At 41.8% G+C, this 17,671-nt stretch overlaps 1 protein-coding gene across 1 annotated transcript in view; it reads right to left on the minus strand.

The window, feature by feature from the left end:
• The window catches only part of KLHL3 (kelch like family member 3), a 76,808-nt gene that overhangs the window by 28,867 nt on the left and 30,270 nt on the right, over positions 1–17,671 (minus strand). Inside the window, exons 4-6 of the mRNA XM_081320508.1 lie at positions 8,916–9,022; positions 3,869–3,990; positions 1,079–1,241 (exon numbers count right to left, since the gene is read on the minus strand). Coding sequence (XP_081176634.1) covers positions 1,079–1,241; positions 3,869–3,990; positions 8,916–9,022 — 392 coding nt within the window. The remainder of the gene's footprint in view (positions 1–1,078; positions 1,242–3,868; positions 3,991–8,915; positions 9,023–17,671) is intronic.

Here is a 17,671-nt window from a genome sequence, read left to right on the forward strand (position 1 = left end):
ATGTTTGTCCCTCCAGACATTTCAGCATGCTGGCAAGGAATTTGGAGAGCTGAAGTCCATTCTTCTGAAGGGCATCTAGATTGGGGTGACTGTGCTAGCTTAAAAGTATGAAACATATTGACCTCCAAACTACAACTTTTGATATACTTCATCCAGCATGATCATTATTCAAGAATTATAAAAATTCATCCTGAAATATCTATGAGATGCCATGCTGCCTTCCTATACTTGAGGGATTTAGATTATATAAAATGCTAATTCTAACTGGTAAAATTCAACTGAAAATATATAAATATATTACCACCTGCAAGATTAGCAAAAATGTTTAAAATGTGTCTAGCAATTGTTGGAAATGCAGACAAAATACAGGCATGTATTATCATCTTTGGTGGACATGCCCCAAAGCAAAGAACTATTGGTCAAAAATATATAGGTGGCCAGAAAAGATGATAGGAGCACATGTAGACTATAAACCAAAATTATTTCTTTTATGCATAATTTCAGAAAATTATGATAAGAAATGTGTATACTTGATACTACATATATTAACAGCAGTGAGAATTATATTTGCTCAATACTGGAAAAATGAAGAAATGGCATCTGAAGAAGACATAATTAAGATAATTTTGGACTGTGCAGAAATGGATAGGCTCACATTGAAAATGAAGGCGAAGCAAGATTCAGAATACTTTCAAACATGGGAAATTTTTTAATAAATGGTTAGGAAAATGGAATAAAGGGTAGGAATGGAAATTGTATTGCTATTAATGTTAAACACATAAACCCAGACAATGTGTTGCTTATTAAATACTAAAGACTGTTACTGTAAAAAATTAATAAAATATACATTAAAAATGAAAATATATAAGTATTCAGTTGAATTTTACTGGTTAGAATTAGCATTTTATATGTTAAAAGTTCTCTTATTACGCAAGAGGATCGCCTACAAGCTTAAACAGCAAATTAGTTCTCTCCCCCTTTGTTGTTTTGTTTTATATTGAAGGATGAGTACTAGTATTCAAGGTGTCAATATTTTCATATTTTAAAACCAGGAACATCTTGAGGTTGTTACAATCACCTGCATAGGCATTGGCCTGTTGCAATAATTCTGTGCAGGTGTGCACATCTGCAAAGGCGCGAATTCCAAGGCAATTTGTGGGGTGGAGCTGAGACTGAAGAAAGTCACAACAGTTCTGTCGAACATCCATCAGCTGTAACAAGCTGGCAGCTGGCAGTAAAACCTGAAATTCGAAAAAGAAAAACAATTAACAATTGAAGTCCCACGTCAGGTCCTCCAAAAAATACCACATTGAAACACGATTCTAAAAAGCATTAAAGACTAACCAAACTACAACACACCTGAGCAAGAATAGAACTATATTTCTCTACTTCTTCAACATACTTCAGCCAAACAGAAGAATAAAATTGCAGCATGCCCCAAGGTGCATTCATTCTATTATTCCAGCAAGAACAATCCAACCCAGCTGGATCACACGGGAATATCACAAATCAGTAACTTTTTTACAGAGCACTAACCCCAACAGGCATCAATAAAATTAAACAATCAGTCTCAAGGCCTCAATACCTTGATTCTTAGAATAGATTAGCCCTTGCCTAGCAAAGAGAAACTAATAATAATTGGTTTTTTTAGCTAACATCAGTTTTTCAGGATTTTAATATTCTCAAACAATGAAGGACAAAATGAAAATGTAATTAACAGCATGCTTCCGAGGAAGGGGAACATCCACATCTATGTCATATTTCAATGGTTAAATTATTGGAGTATCACAGAACAAGAGCCAGCACTTTCATAATTGGCAAACTGGACTCTCAATATCCTATCCTACCAAGAGGTTACCAATCTTTTGGGCACCAGGGACTGGTTCTGTGGAAAGAGGTTTTTCCATGGACCGGAGGGGGCATGGTTTCGTGTGCTGCCTGCATCCCACGGATGGGGCTTTGCTTGTTTGTGTAGCCCAGTTGCTGGCATGCCGCGGCCGGGTAAAGGTCCACGGACCAGGGGTTGGGGACCCCTGCTCTATCCTTTAGAAACCTCTTCACAGATCTTCTCAGACTGAGAGGAAAAATTTAAAAATGTTTCATCTCTTTTTCATCGTCTTCCACGGAACTGGAAACCCTAAGCTGCAAATTCCTGACTCTCTGGAGAATAATAACTCTGAGAAGGTGAAGATAGTTACAGCTCAATGCAGATTTTTCCTGCCAATTCAAGCGATCAGGAAGAGATGGAGATGGGTTGTTACCATGCTCATATCCATATGTCCTATTTTATAATGCCTGGAGAGGGCCTCAAAGTGATCTCAGCTAGAATATAACACCAAGAGTTGGGATGTACAAAAACAGATAAATATGAACTGAATGCTAACCTTTGGGCATCCAAACTCACACTGCAATGGACTGTAAATTTCATTTAAAATCTTTAGCTCTCAACTTTCATTATCCTCATTAAACTCTGCCTGAACTGAAACAACAAACAACACACTAGACCAGGGGTAGGCAACCTCGGTTCTTTTATGACGCATGGACTTCAACTCCCAGAATTCCTGAGTCAGCTGACTCAGGAATTCTGGGAGTTGAAGTCCATGAGTCATAAAAGAGCCGAGGTTGCCTACCCCTGCACTAGACCAAGCTATTGTATTTTCATTGTCATGTCAAATGTAGTGCTCCAAAAGTACATTCTGTATTTGTTAATCTCTTCAGAGATGCTCAATTTTGAAAAGACAGTACCAATTTTGTGTGTGAACATTCATGCACACATGAGTATAATAAATAAAATGACAATGGTTCATTTTAAATTTCAATCCAAAATGTATTCTGTATTTTTACTGTTTTTTTACAGCTAACATTAAAAAATGAAAACTTTCCAAAGTGGCTGACATAAAAAAAGCAACAATCCCTTTTTTCTACTTTTGATAAACCCTCCTGTGATTAGTGGATCTTTTGACTGAGATGTGTACAAGATAATACTGTAAATGGTACGAACAGCAACAAAATAATGAGAAGAAACAAAATATAAAAAAGAATATCTGCTAATAAATTCTACCATAGGTTTGTTGACCACCGTTCCCAATAATTTACACATAGTATTTTCTTAAGCAAAATTTTACAAAACTAAAATACACATATATTCAGGAATGAAGGCGAATATATGTGCCCCAGCATAATGTTGCAGGATCCAATCTGGTCCTCTGGGGCCGGTGACCAACCCAAATTGGATCCTGCAACATGTGTTCAGATCAATAATTTGAACCACATGAGAAAGACCACTGGCTGAAGGAGTTTTTTTCAAGAGTAAACAAAGAGAACTCAAACTTTCTTTAAATGTTGCTTGAGGCATCCTTGGTACTCTCTGATGAAGTTATATAGTTTGGGCAATGAAACATCTGCAAGAAAACAACCAAGTTCAGAGTACACCAAGGACCCTCATTTCAATCCTAGCTATCGATAAATACTGCTTGTTCAAAATTAATCTCTGTGTTTTACTTATATCAATAAGATTGAAAACTTACTGAAAACATATTGAAAACATATTAGCTTCCTGCTATTTTTGCATAATAATATTGAACATGGATGCTTAAAATGGCTCTATTTCTTAAGATTTCAAATTTATATACTTTTAAACATTCAACTGTTTTCTTACATTGTCATATTTCATACTCGAGGAAATATGATGCATTGGTTCGTTTTAATTAAATAATACAATTAAGAACCAGCAGAAAATCGTCATCAAAAGCCTTGTACGATAGAAGGTATTCTACAGTTGATTGAAAAATAATTTGCAGGCCAGGAAGCTTCAATGATCTGCCAAAACCACAGAGGAACCAAGTGGTTCCTTCCCAGCTTCCCTCACCTGGACATTCTCTTCTGTGACCTCTACCTCTGCTGTGTAGATATAATCAATTAGCTTGCTTAAGGTTTGTCCATCAACATCTTTGATCTCTATCTTCTTTGCTTTGCTTTCCGTCATGTCTCCTGAAATGCAATTTTAGAAATTATTTTAAGAGGCAGTCACGAGTCTGAGCTGGGAGAGTTGCCATTAGGTTCCCTTTTATTTTCAAAACCACCTTTTGAATAGCCAAAAATACATTTGGGAAAGTGAACAAATCTCTTTTTGAACCAATTATTAGACGCTGAGCTTGTCGATCAGAAGGTCGGCAGTTTGGCGGGTCGAATCCCGAGTGCCACGTAGCAGAGTGAGCGCCTGTTACTCGTCCCAGCTTCTGCCAACCTAGCAGTTCGAAAGCACGTAAAAATGCAAGTAGAAAAATAGGGACCACTCCGGTGGGAAGGTAACAGCGTTCCGTGCGCCTTTGGCATCTAGTCATGCCGGCCACATGACCACGGAGACGTCCTTGGACAAGCGCTGGCTCTTCGGCTTTGAAACGGAGATGAGCACCGGCCCCTAGAGTCGGAAAACGACTAGCACGCATGTGCGGGGGAATCTTTACCTTTATATACATATATATATATATATATATATATATATGTGAAAGGGACGCGGTGGCTCAGTGGGTTAGGACGCTGAGCTTGTCGATCGGAAGGTCGGCAGTTTGGCGGGTCGAATCCCGAGTGCCGCGTAGCAGAGTGAGCGCCTGTTACTCGTCCCAGCTTCTGCCCACCTAGCAGTTCGAAAGCACGTAAAAATGCAAGTAGAAAAATAGGGACCACTACGGTGGGAAGGTAACAGCGTTCCGTGCGCCTTTGGCGTCTAGTCATGCCGGCCACATGACCACGGAGATGTCCTCGGACAAGCGCTGGCTCTTCGGCTATGAAACGGAGATGAGCACCGGCCCCTAGAGTCGGAAACGACTAGCACACATGTGCGGGGGAACCTTTACCTTTACCTTATATATATGTGTGTGTGTGTGTGTGTGTGTGTGTGTGTGTGTGTGTAAATTTTTTGGATTGCTAACAAAGAATTAAAGGGAGACTGATATATATATATATGTATGTATCTAGGTAGGTAGGTAGGTATAGGTTTAGGTATATAGCTATGTATTTGTGTATGTGTGTATGTATGTATGTTTATATGTGTGTATGTGTATGTCTGTGTGTCTGTGTGTGTCTGTGTATCTGTCTGTGTCTGTGTCTGTGTAATGTATGTATGTATGTTTTAATCAAAGCTATCATATGAGGATAAAAAGAATATGTTTATTCCAGTGGAATAGTTTGTACTTTCTTTTATCTTATATCTAACATCAGTTTTTCAAAGTAGCCTACACTAAAGACAATAAGCTCTTCGGCTTTGAAACGGAGATGAGCACCGGCCCCTAGAGTCGGAAACGACTAGCACACACGTGCGGGGGAACCTTTACCTTTACCTATTGTTTTGAGGATGGTGGAATGGTCAGAGGTTAGGACTAGACAATTTCCCAAATCCCTCCCATCTCTTAGAATCTGTAGTGTTCTGCATAATTTTGTACAAAAACAAAAAGCCAAAGCCAACATGTTTTTCTTTTCTAAAATGATAAACTGAGTGTTTTTATGCCTATAAAACTAGGTAACTGTGTTTATCCTCTGATTAAGAACACAATGATTGTGACTGTCATAGTGAAAAGTTCTTCAGTTTCTGTATTCTTTTATATCTAAACCTCATGACAGATAGTCTGAGTAAAACCAGAGCGGAGAAGAATACAGCATTTGGGGATGTATTCCATATATCTTTGGAGATGGGTTTTAATTAGGGGAAAAATTAGGGGGGGGACTGAGGATAGTATGATTATATCTGAAAACAATATATATTCTGAGGTTTGCTTGATGTTCCTGGGAAGGAGAAAAATATTTTCTTGCCTTTTCTTCACAAAAAGTGATTCTGCCTATTACTAAAAATGAGGACAAATCCCTGCATTCCTGGCAGTAGATAATTCCTTTGGATTTATCACTAGTGAGTTTTAATCATGGAGGACAACATAATTCTAGCCTATCACTGGCAATGGATTTACTCAGGAAATATTCTACCAAATCACTCAAATAGGATGTGTGAACTTTATTCTTTTTCTGTCACACATTCAGATAAGTAGCAAATCCTTCACCAAGTAGTAAAATATTTGCCCATGCAGTTGAATAATCTGCATTATCATACAGTACTTTGTATTATCATGGCAAAGCATTTCAGCACAGAAATCTTCCCTATTGTTCGCTATAGTAATAGTTCATTCGTTTATCAAAATATAAAATACAAAGAGAAATTCAAAAAAGTAATAGAAAACTAGCAGGGGAAAAACGGTCTAAAGAGGGAAAAGAAAAAGGCACCAACTTCTGACTCTCTTTAGCACAGTAGAAGATTGCAACTGTAACTTTTACTTTTACACAACAGTATGTACAAGCCATTTCTATAATAATAAACCTATGGTGGAGCAGTGGGCTAATGCCTCCTTAAATAACACCAGCTGCCTGCAATTATTGCAGGTTCGCATCCCACCAGGCTCAAGGTTGACTCAGCCTTCCATCCTTCCGAGGTAGGTAAAATGAGGACCCAGATTGTTGGGGGCAATAAGCTGACTTTGTAAAAATGCCGCTTGGGGGGTGTGTGAAAGCCCTAATATAAGCAGGCATATACATAGAATGAAGGCTACTGCTAAGCTTGTAAGCCGCCCTGAGTCTTCGGAGAAGGGCGGGATATAAATGGGATTAAAATAAAAATAAATAAAAAATCTAATTAGCAAAAACAAAATCAAAGTTTCATTTTTTTTCATTGCAAACACAAAATCCGGAAGCAATTTTAAAATAGAAACAAGGTTAGATATATTCTTTAGATAAAAGAATCAATTTGACCATCTCTGCTTCTCTTTGCTGTGGGGAATAATATATACTTCAGTTAACTCATTAATCATTATCATAATTCATATTGAGAGAATCCTCTATATTATTTCATTGTTTTTAACCCTAAAGGGAGAAAACACTTTTTCTAGTTTGAATATTTTACTATTTTACTATTTACTGTTGTTCACTATTGTGTTCCATGGCTGATGTCACCTGTAATGTGTGGCAACATCTAGCAACATTGCCTGATCTTGGGGGGGGGGGAGAACCAACTGCAGATTGGCAATTTATTATCTAATGTAATTATCTGGGGAGGCTTTTTCATTTTCAAAGGATGGAACACAGTAGAATTGAGAAAGAGAAAAAGGCAATGGGGAATATACATGGGCGGGAGGGAAAAGACACACCTGCTTTAAAGACTTGCTGACAAACTGAACAAGAGCACCAAACATGCTTCAGAGCTTTTTTCCCTTTGAATCTGACTTTATGGGCATGTGCACAAAAAAGAGGAACTAGGGTTTTTGGTTTTTTTAAAAAAGCCTTATAAAATTGGCACATACTGTTTGGAAAGAACTACAAGCATTTATCAGTGAGAATATTTCTTAAATAGCAAGAATATAATCTTTCACACACATCCCCCCCATTGGTAGCAAAATACTGTAACAATTTATAGGATAGGTAGGATTAATTAGCAGTAGATCAATTAACACTTCTGTACTCATGTACTTCGAACAACGAAGAAATGGAGATTGGTTTCTTATTTAGCACTTTGCAGGCGACCAAGTCAGTCTGTACAACTGCAATTTACAGCCATTAAAAAAATACTTAAATGTTTTAAAGATCACTTCATACAAGTAAAATGTTTTAAAAATACCTGGATTGTATCTATCAAATGTCATACACATGCACATGTACACTTCCACTTCTTCATTTGCTCAAGCAAAAAGAAACCATGGGTTTTTAATGACTGTGATCAAAAGTCAAAAGAGTTCATTATTAATTGTAAAATATTATGCTGATGGAACATAGTAACACAGGTAAGATACTTAGTGAATTATGGTCTGCAGAGGATTCACCCAAAAGGTGATATTACACTCCGAAAGATTTTTTTCTATTTTTGAGGTAAAAATCATAACCCCAGTTGCCATAAACAAGTGATAAAGGCAAAAAATGGAGAAGGGGAGAGAGACAAAAGTTCACAGAGCTTATGTTTGTTTTAAATGGATAAGTACCGGTTACCACCTTTGTGCTCAAATAAGGGTCTTATCCTCTATCACAGGTCTGTCCAATCCGTAGCCCTAGACATCTAGTAATGCGGTCCCACAAGATTGTAAACTTTTAATATTATGTGATTTATATACATTAACTACAAGTAGTCCTTGACTTACAATCATAATTGAGCCCAAATTTTCTGTTGTTAAGTGAAACATCTGCTAAGTGAGTTTTGCCCCTTTATACAACAGTTGTTAAGTGGATCACTGCAGTTGATTAGTAAGTAACCCGGTGTTAAGTGAATCTGGCTTCCCCTTTGATTTTGCTTGTCAGAAGGTCGCAAAAGATGATCCCATGACCTTGGGACACTGCAACCGTCATAAACATGAACCAATTGCTAAGCGTCTGGATTTTGTTGACATGATCACAGGGATTCTGCAAAGGTCGTAACTGTGAAAAACAGTCATGTACTTTTTTCAGTTCCACTGTAACTTTGAGCAATCACTAAACAAACTGTTGTAAATCAAGGACTATATATTCCTCTTCAGTTAATGCGGCTCAGGCAAGCCAAAATGCTGGACACCCATGCTCTACTATCAGTCAGTCCAATGACAGCCTTTATGCAAAGGACAAAAAAACCTACACTAAGAAGAGTATATTGATTTTAACTTACACTATCTCCACAATCAAATCCATAATGTGAAGCTCCATAGCTATGAGACATTCACTAACAATGAGGAATATTGGCTTATACTGTAAGCAATGTACTTTGTGCCCCTTTTTCCTTCTTTTTAATAAAGGCCATGCCTCCATTTATCATCACACATCCATATAACAGCATCCCATGTAACACCACCAAGTAACAGTCTCTCTTTACTCTTCCCGAAATAATAAATAGTTATTTGTTTGGAAAACAAAATTACCTGTAAACATTGCACAGAAATATGGGCTGCAAGCTGCAAGGACAATACGGTGGGCTTCAATTTCAATGTCTTCAGCAACGATTACCACATCGCAAAGAAGCCGCTTGCTGTGAACATATCAACAGTGATGGTTTAAGAACCAATCTGGCAAATACAGTACTATTAAATAAATACTAAGTAAATGTAGGCTGTAGTTGCCATGCTTGTTCACCTTTTTATTAGGATCTACAGTATATGCCACCTATTAGAATAAATCTTCCCAGATAATAAAAATTACAAAAATATAGCGTAATAAGAAAAACAATTATACAATAACCCACCAGTCCCCAATTCAAACGAGTCAGAGTCATGTATGCAGTACCCTTCACCAAATTCAGTTTCAATTACAGGCTAAGATAGTCATATAAGCTTTAAGAGGATTAGAGAGATATGGTCTAACAAACATCACGTGGAAAGCAATGCCACAAGCAAGTCATAAATGAGAAATAGCAATCCCTTGTTCAATCTGGTGAAATGAATAATGAGCACAAAAACAGGCCACCACTGCCAGCTATGGTGTTTCCCCAAAAGTAAGACCCGGTCTTACTGTCTTTTGGGCTCTGAAACACTAGGATTTACTTTCGGGGAGGGCTTACTTTTTGCCGGTACCAGTAGGCCGTGAGCACGCAGGGGTGGGGCAGGGCCTGTGCATGGGATGGAGAGAGCATGTGGCGGACCAGGTATGGTACCAGTGCGGGCGGGACGCATGGCCGTCTCATGTCAGGCCACCTCCTGCAACTTCCAACTTCTTGCGGGGGAAAAAAAATCTCACAAAGTTGGAATTCATTGATCTTTTTTTCCCCAAAAAAAACTTTTGTTTCCCTGCACGCAGCAGTGGAGGTTCGCGAAGGAGAAAGAGGACAGGGCTGAAAGTCAGGTAAGGAAAGAAATGCAATTCCTGAGGGAAGCAAGGGCATCTGGGAGGTAGCGTAGCAAACTTTACAGCTCTATGGGGAAGGGGCAGCCAGCATGGGTGCTGATGGCAGGATGTCAGTTCACTTCACCACCTTTCCTCCCCATGCCTCCAGCACTCTACCTGCCACTTTGGTCAGCCTGGCCACCGCCCAGCACAGCTGCCCGGGGCTACAGAGGCTGGCATGGGAAGGGCACGTGCACACCGCCTGCCCACCAAGGCGGCTTCCCCAGATCCCCGGGGCAAAGGCGCCCCCCTCCAGCTAGAGGAGTGTCTGCCTGGCCACCCCCACCTTGGTGCCCTTCTCACTGCTGCCCAGCATGGCTGCCCCAGGGCTGCAGTGGCTGACCTGGCATGGGAAGGGCACACAGCCTGCCTGCCCACTTACCTTACCGATAGGAGCGCCATAGCCAGGCCTCCCACGCCATTGCCATTGCTCGTGGCAGGACACCGCATCTGCTTCATGCTGTTGCCATTGCTTGGTCCAAAGGACCACGCAGCATCCTGCCTCGAGCAACAGCAATGGTGTGGAAGGCCTGGCTATGGCGGTCCTACCGGTAAGCAGGGCTTTTTTTCCCATAGTACGCTCAGAATGGCGTTCCGGCACCTTTTTTTTGCACACAAAAAAAAAAGCTGAAGGAAACTGTTCCGGAGAGCCAAATTCTCCTCAGGCAACCAGGTTGCAGAGCACCAGAATGCATCGCAGCGACGGAACTTCAGATGGCTCAAATTGAAGGAAATGCGATCCGTACAGGCTAATTCAAAAGTGGGAGGGTAAGAAGGGCCGAGTGTGAACAGGTTGCCCAGCAACCTGCTTAAACAAACTTTCAGCTCCTGGTGCGGGACGCCTTGCCTTTTTTAAGCTGGGAAGTTGAAAAAAATGCTAAAAAGAAGGCAATAGAGTGCTATCAAGGAAAATGTATGGATATAGCCTGCAGACGTTTAGGGAACCTTTATTTTTCATACACTGTTCAATTTTTGTTTTAATGCCATGGTGATACACAATCAAATGTAGTCAGTCTTTTTTTTAATCCCAAAACATCTGTTTGTTAAATACAGTATAATAAAGTTTTGGATGATGGAATTATTTTTTATCTAAGGATAACTAATGATAACAGCTCTTAAATCTGTTATTTTGTTTTATTTTTGCACAAAAAATTGTATAATTTGCATTTGCATTCATTTACAAATATAATATGTTGTTAAAATGTATTGGTGTTGAAGCAATTAGTGCACACATATACCTAAAACCAGTTTATTGCATTTGGCAATTGTACTAAAAAAAAAATCTCATTGTCAACCAATATAATTAATTTAATTTGAAATCAAGTGAAAAATTGATTTAAATTATTTTATTAAAACAAATTAATGGCAATTCTTTTATAAGAAGTTGCCTCAAACAAAATGAAATTTAAATACATTGTGCATTGTGAATGCTTTCTATTGCATTCTTTAAATACCATACTTATTCTATCTTATCCCAAGAGACCTTGAGTATTTTTATGGTTATCAATGTAACAGGAAGATAAGGAAGAATGCTTTGGAAGCATAAGAACGTACCGTATTTTCCGGCGTATAAGACGACTGGGTGTATAAGACGACCCCCTACATTTCCTGTTAAATTATAGGGTTTGGGCTATACTCGCCGTATAAGACTACCCCTCTTCCAACACACACCAAATAAAAATTAAAAAACATCAGATTTGATTTTAATATGGTAATTTTAATTCAAATGCTTATGACATGCAGGTACTTAGTAGGAAAACTGTCACTTATAAACATAAGGCTGTTTGTCATCAAACATGTAAACATAAAACAGTGCAAGTGGATTAAACTTAATAATAATAATAATAATAATAATAATAATAATAATAATAATAATAATAATAAGAAGAAGAAGAAGAAGAAGAAGAAGAAGAAGAAGAAGAAGAAGTTGGAAGGGACCTTGGAGGTCATCTAGTCCAACCCCCTGCTAAGGCAGGAAACCCTATACCATTTCAGACAAATGGCTGTCCAGTCTCTTCTTAAAAACTTCCAGTGTTGGAGCATTCACCACTTCTGGAGGCAGGGTGTTCCACTGGTTAATTGTTCTAACTGTCAGGAAGTTTCTCCTTAGTTCTAGGTTGCTTCTCTCCTTGACTAGTTTCCATCCATTGCTTCTTGTCCTGCTTTCAGGTGCTTTGGAGAATAGCTTGGCTCCCTCTTCTTTGTGGCAGCCCCTGAGATATTGGATCACTGCTATCATGTCACCCCTCACCCTTCTCTTCATTAAACTACACATACCCAATTCCAGCAACCCTTTTCCTATTTTCCTAATTCACTTTTTCACTTTTCCTAATTCACTCTAAAGCTTTCCCTGCGCAGAGCCTTAAGTAACCCCAGCTGCCTGCAATTAGTGCAGGTTCTCATCCCACCAGGCTCAAGGTTGAGTCAGCCTTCCATCCTTCCGAGGTAGGTAAAATGAGGACTCAGATTGTTGGGAGCAATAAGCTGACTTTGTAATAATGCTGCTTGTGTGGGGGGGTGAAAGCTCTAATAGGCAGGCATATACATAGAATGAAGGCTATTGCTAAGCACATTGATTTGTGCTTTAAATTGTAAGCCGCCCTGAGTCTTCGGAGAAGGGTGGGATATAAATGGGATTAAAAAAAAGACCAAATGGGAGATCCACTCCAGGTTTTCCAGCCAGCCCGCCCAGTTCCTGAGTCAAATGTGTCATTAGAGCTAAGCTGCTGCTCTGCTATGCATTCCCCACCTGCCTTTCAAATTGCTCTTGCATTCCCCACCTGCCTACAGCTGCTCTTCAACTTTAGAAGGAAAGAAGCCCAGACCCCAGCCTGTAAAAAATCACAGACTGCAGCTTCTACTCCAATTGGTCCCGCTTTCCCTGCGCAGACTAAATGGAAGATCCGCTCCAGGTTTTCCAGCCAGCCCTGTCCCTAAATTTTCAGCACCAGTGTATAAGACGACCCCTGACTTTTGAGAAGATTTTCATGGGTTAAAAAGTAGTCTTATACGCCGGAATCTACGGTAATTGCATTTCTAAATGTCCTATGGTCATGCAAAGGAATAGTGCATTACAGAGGAATCTGATTTGTGGTGTGTGCCATGTGTTCAAGTAATGTAGCTTGAAAAATAATGGCAGTTGCATACATACATATGGCATGGTGGTTTCTTCAGTCAACAAATTATGAAGCCCACCACACCTCATAGAACTACAATATGCTACTGAGGTGCTCATCTGGATATTATATAGTATGAATAATATTTACCTTAGAACATTAGCATACTTGAACAAAACAACTGGAGTCATCTGAGATTTTTATAAAGCTATCAGACTTTACACCAGGACATGACTCAATTAATTTAGAATCCTTTTTGCACACAAAAATAAAACCATATATACAACAGATGAAAGGCCCTTTGCAATGCAAAAAATGGATGTCTCTAGATCAGGCATATCAAGCTGTTGGCCAGATGCGTCACAACGAAAGCACGCCCACCCCATTGCCGGCAATGGGGAAAAAGTGTGATACATCGTGCGATGTCACATGATGTCGCGAGTTTGACATGCCTGCTCTAGAGAGTTGAATAAATAAATTCTAGACCAGGCCTGTACATGCAGCCTACCAAGCACCCTTGGACAGAGCACAGACTTTTAAAAAAAAGTAATAAAATCACCACCACTGCCCTGAAAGTCATGTTGCCTAGTGCCTCCATGGCTTACCATGACCACAAGCTCCAACACTGTAGATGCTCCTCTAGTCACCAAATCATTGATTAGCCCACCAGCATTCCTTTGCAGACCACAAAGATTTTTAATTTATCAGTGTGGGCCTTTCCCTTCTACACGTTGCACAGACCTCTTCTAGATTTTCCTCTTGCCTTTCCGAGTTAACTCCTTGGTCTGTCATTGAGCAAGAATTGACTTTGTAGGGAAGCATATTATCATTTGATGTATATTTAACATATGTTCTACCTTTATTTACCGATTATATAATATTTGTATGCAATCTACATGGCGAGGTTTGGGGCAACTTACAATAGAAAAAAATATATTTTTAAAATCATAAGATTAAAACATAAAAGCAGTGCTTTTTTTCTCATAGAATGCTCAGAATGGCGTTCCAGCACTTTTTTTTTTGCACAAAGACAAAAAAAGCTTTTGCATAAGCTATGCTACATCCTCTATTGGCTTTCGAAAGCCAATAGGAATTGCTGCTGAACGCGCCAAAAGACCCGGCCGGCAAATGTTGCACCAGCAAGTTGTCTACAGTGAAGGTGAGTGGGCAGGAACTTTGCATCCCTCCCTGCTGCCCAACTACACCATCTCAACTAGGTAAGAGAAGACAAGGAGTGGGAAGTGGGTTCTGTGGAGTCCATGTGCACTCCTTCCTTGTGCTCACCCGTATCAGCCAGGCTGGTAGCCTACCCAATGCTCGACCTGTGCCACTGTCGCCTCGCCCTGTGCGCCTAAGTGGCCGCCCTGCATCGCCTGGCCCGCACCACCTCCGCTGCCCGCCCCGCGCAGCCCCGCCATATAGAGCGGGCCCCGCTGCTCCCACAGCACCAGTCGCGCTGGCTTCGGCCCCGGGGGGCAGCCCACCAACACGCCTCACGCCTATGACCGCAGCAGTGCCGCCCCCCCGCCTCCTGCGCCCGCCAAGATGAGAGTTCCAGCACTTTTTTTTTTTTAGAAAAAAAGCCCTGCCAGTAAGGTAAGCAGATGCAGGACGCGTGGGGCAGCTTCACCCCTCCACCCCCACCCTCGCCCCAAACTAGTGCTTACTTTCGGGGGGGCTTATATTAGGCCCACCCCCAAAAATCAAGCTGGGGCTTACTTTTTTAGGGGAATTACTTTCGGGGAAACAGAGTATTTATCATTTAGATTGGACAACGGATCTTAACTCAAACTGCTTCTCTCTTTACAAATATGGCAACTTAATGTGGTCTGGAGAGTGGTTGTGCACAATCTGAAAGTTATATAGTGTGACACAATGTGGTTGCATTGCATTAACAAGTAACATTTGCACCATTTGAATTTTCTGACTACTCAAGTTGGTACCTTCCACAGTTATTGGAACAATTCCTAAAATGCGCAGATTCTAGTTTTTCAACAAAGAATTTGAGATGCAGCAGTTCCAATTCAACAAAAGCAATTCAAGTTTGGAGAAGCTGCACTACAAAGCATGGTAAAAAGCATACCTAATTTTCACTGCTATCTTAGACTTCCCAGTTAGTATTAAATCTAGAACTCAGTATTTGGCCCATCAGAAGTGCAATCCAGATTAAAATCCGGTATAAAACTCAATCCAAAATAGGTAGTTTCCCAATCCCTACAATCTCTATCTTTCTGGATTAATTTTTCACTAGCTCACCCTCATCTTTCTCTAAAAACTCTCTAGTTACCAGTTTTGTTTTTAAAGGTTAGTTTAAAGCAGGACAATTGGTCAAAAATAAAGATGAAGCCAATTTCAGTATTATCCAATTCCATGACTGTATGGTCTTCCCTCCTTAAACTATACAGGTAGTCCTCGACTTACGACCACAATTGAACCCAAAATTTCTGTTGTTCAATGAACCATTTGTTATGTGAATTTTGCCCCATTTTACGATTTCTCTTGCCACAATTGTTAAGTGAATCACTGAAGTTGATAGGTTAGTAACAAGGTTGTTAAGTGAATCTGGTTTTTCCATTGACTTTGCTTGTCAGAAGGTCGCAAAAGGTGATTACATGACCCCAGGACACAATGCTGTTGTAACTTGGAACAGTCACTAAATGAACTGTTGTAAACCGAGGACTACCTGTACTTCCATCAGTATATTTAACATCCACTTTTATATTATTTTGAATTTGAATTGCATATTTGCTGCAAGCTAAAATGGATGACCCCAAGGACACTGTTATTCAACCTACAAGACTTGAGTAGCATCAGTTTCTTCATTTAAAACACAATTAGCATTGTTCCTATTTTAATTGCCCATTTACCCATATGCTGGACTTTTTAAGATACAAAGATCAAGTTTCTTATTTATCTACATAAAGGCTCAAAGGTATAGATTTCATTTTTAAAAACCTGCTTCATGTACATTGCATTTGCATGGGCTCATCTGGGGATAAACAAACCTTACCAGATCAGGATAATCAATAAGTAAACATAATTTAATGGCGCCTGAATTTTCCATCTCCAGCAGTACCGTATTTTCCGGCGTATAAGACGACCCGGCATATAAGACGACCCCCAACTTTTAAGAAGTTTTTCAAGGTTTTTTGTCTTATACGCCGGAAAATACTTACATGCCCTGCCCTCCCTGTCCGTCGCAGAGGAGGCGAAGGCCCAACTGGCCCCGCCGGCCCTCCCGCTGCTCCCGCGCTTCTGCCGGCCCACGAGGCGCAGCGTTTCTCGGGCGGCAGGCAGCGCCAGAGGGCAGCCGCCACCCCGCCACGGCCGGCGCCCCTCCTGCTTCCCCCCCCAGGCCTTGAACTTCTCCCATTCGGCGCAGGGCGGGGCAGCTCCACCCGCAGCCTCTTTTTCATGTGCCGCTTCCCTCTCACCGTCGGCCGAGGCGCGCTTGGCCCGGGCTCCCGGTCCCTCTTCCCAGCCGGCTTCCCACCCTGCCCCTCATGGAGCTGGACTGGACGTGCAGCCTCTCGGTGTGGCTGCTTTTCCTGGGCAGCCTGGTGGTGCGGCTCCTGCGCTCGGACCTGTTGCTGAGCCGGCTGCTGCTGCTGCGCATGGGGCTGCTGGCCGTCCTGCAGGCGCTGGGCCGTTCTGCCGCTGCCCCTCAGCGCCGCGCTCACGACGGCTGCCTGCTGGCTCGTCTCGGCCAGCACCGCCCGGCGGAAGCGCAGCATCAGACGGGAGCAGGACTTCCCTGCCGGCTCCCTTCCGACGCTGTTCCCTCTGAGGCAGCTGCTGCCTCAAGAGGGAAGAGCATCGGACGGGAGCCGGCTCTTCCCTCTTGAGGCAGCAGCTGCCTCAAGAGGGAACAGCGTCGGACGGGAGCCGGCTCTTCCCTCTTGAGGCAGCAGCTGCCTCAAGAGGGAACAGCGTCGGACGGGAGCCGGCAGGGAAGTCCTGCATGCGCGTGCGTGTGCAGGACTTCCCTGCTGGCTCCCGTCCGGCGCTCTTCCCTCTTGAGGCAGCTGCTGCCTCAAGAGGGAAGAGCGTCGGACGGGAGCCAGCTCTTCCCTCTTGAGGCAGCAGCTGCCTCAAGAGGGAACAGCGTCAGACGGGAGCCGGCAGGGAAGTCCTGCGTGCGCGCGCGTGTGCAGGACTTCCCTGCCGGCTCCCGTCCGGCGCTCTTCCCTCTTGAGGCAGCATCCCCGAGGACTCCTAAGGAGCAGCCGGGGAGTGCGCGCGTGCGCAGGACTGCCCTGCCGGCTCCCGCCAGACGCCACCCACTGATTTTCCGGCGTATAAGACGACTGGGCGTATAAGACGACCCCCCAACTTTTGAGGTGATTTTCATGGGTTAAAAAGTCATCTTATACGCCGGAAAATACGGTAATAAACTGGCAGGTCAAATCAACCATCCATTCTTGGACTAGCTTGTTTCACAGGGAAGACTCAAGAGTGCAGCTGACTTTTAATGTCACCAACACTAAGGAATCCCAAGTTATATGGGCAGATGGCAGCATCAAATCTCACCAGCTAAGACTCTTCCTCCTTTCATGGGTACAGTATATCCCTTTCTTAAAGAATGTTACCGGAGGCAGATGGGCGTTTCTGTCTTTCCTGTCCCCACACTGATTCATTGGCCCCTCAACACCTTGCTACATAAGCCTGCTATGGCAATCAGC

Source organism: Vipera berus, assembly GCF_964194415.1.
Source record: "Vipera berus genome assembly, chromosome: 2".
Classification (NCBI taxonomy): domain Eukaryota; kingdom Metazoa; phylum Chordata; class Lepidosauria; order Squamata; family Viperidae; genus Vipera; species Vipera berus.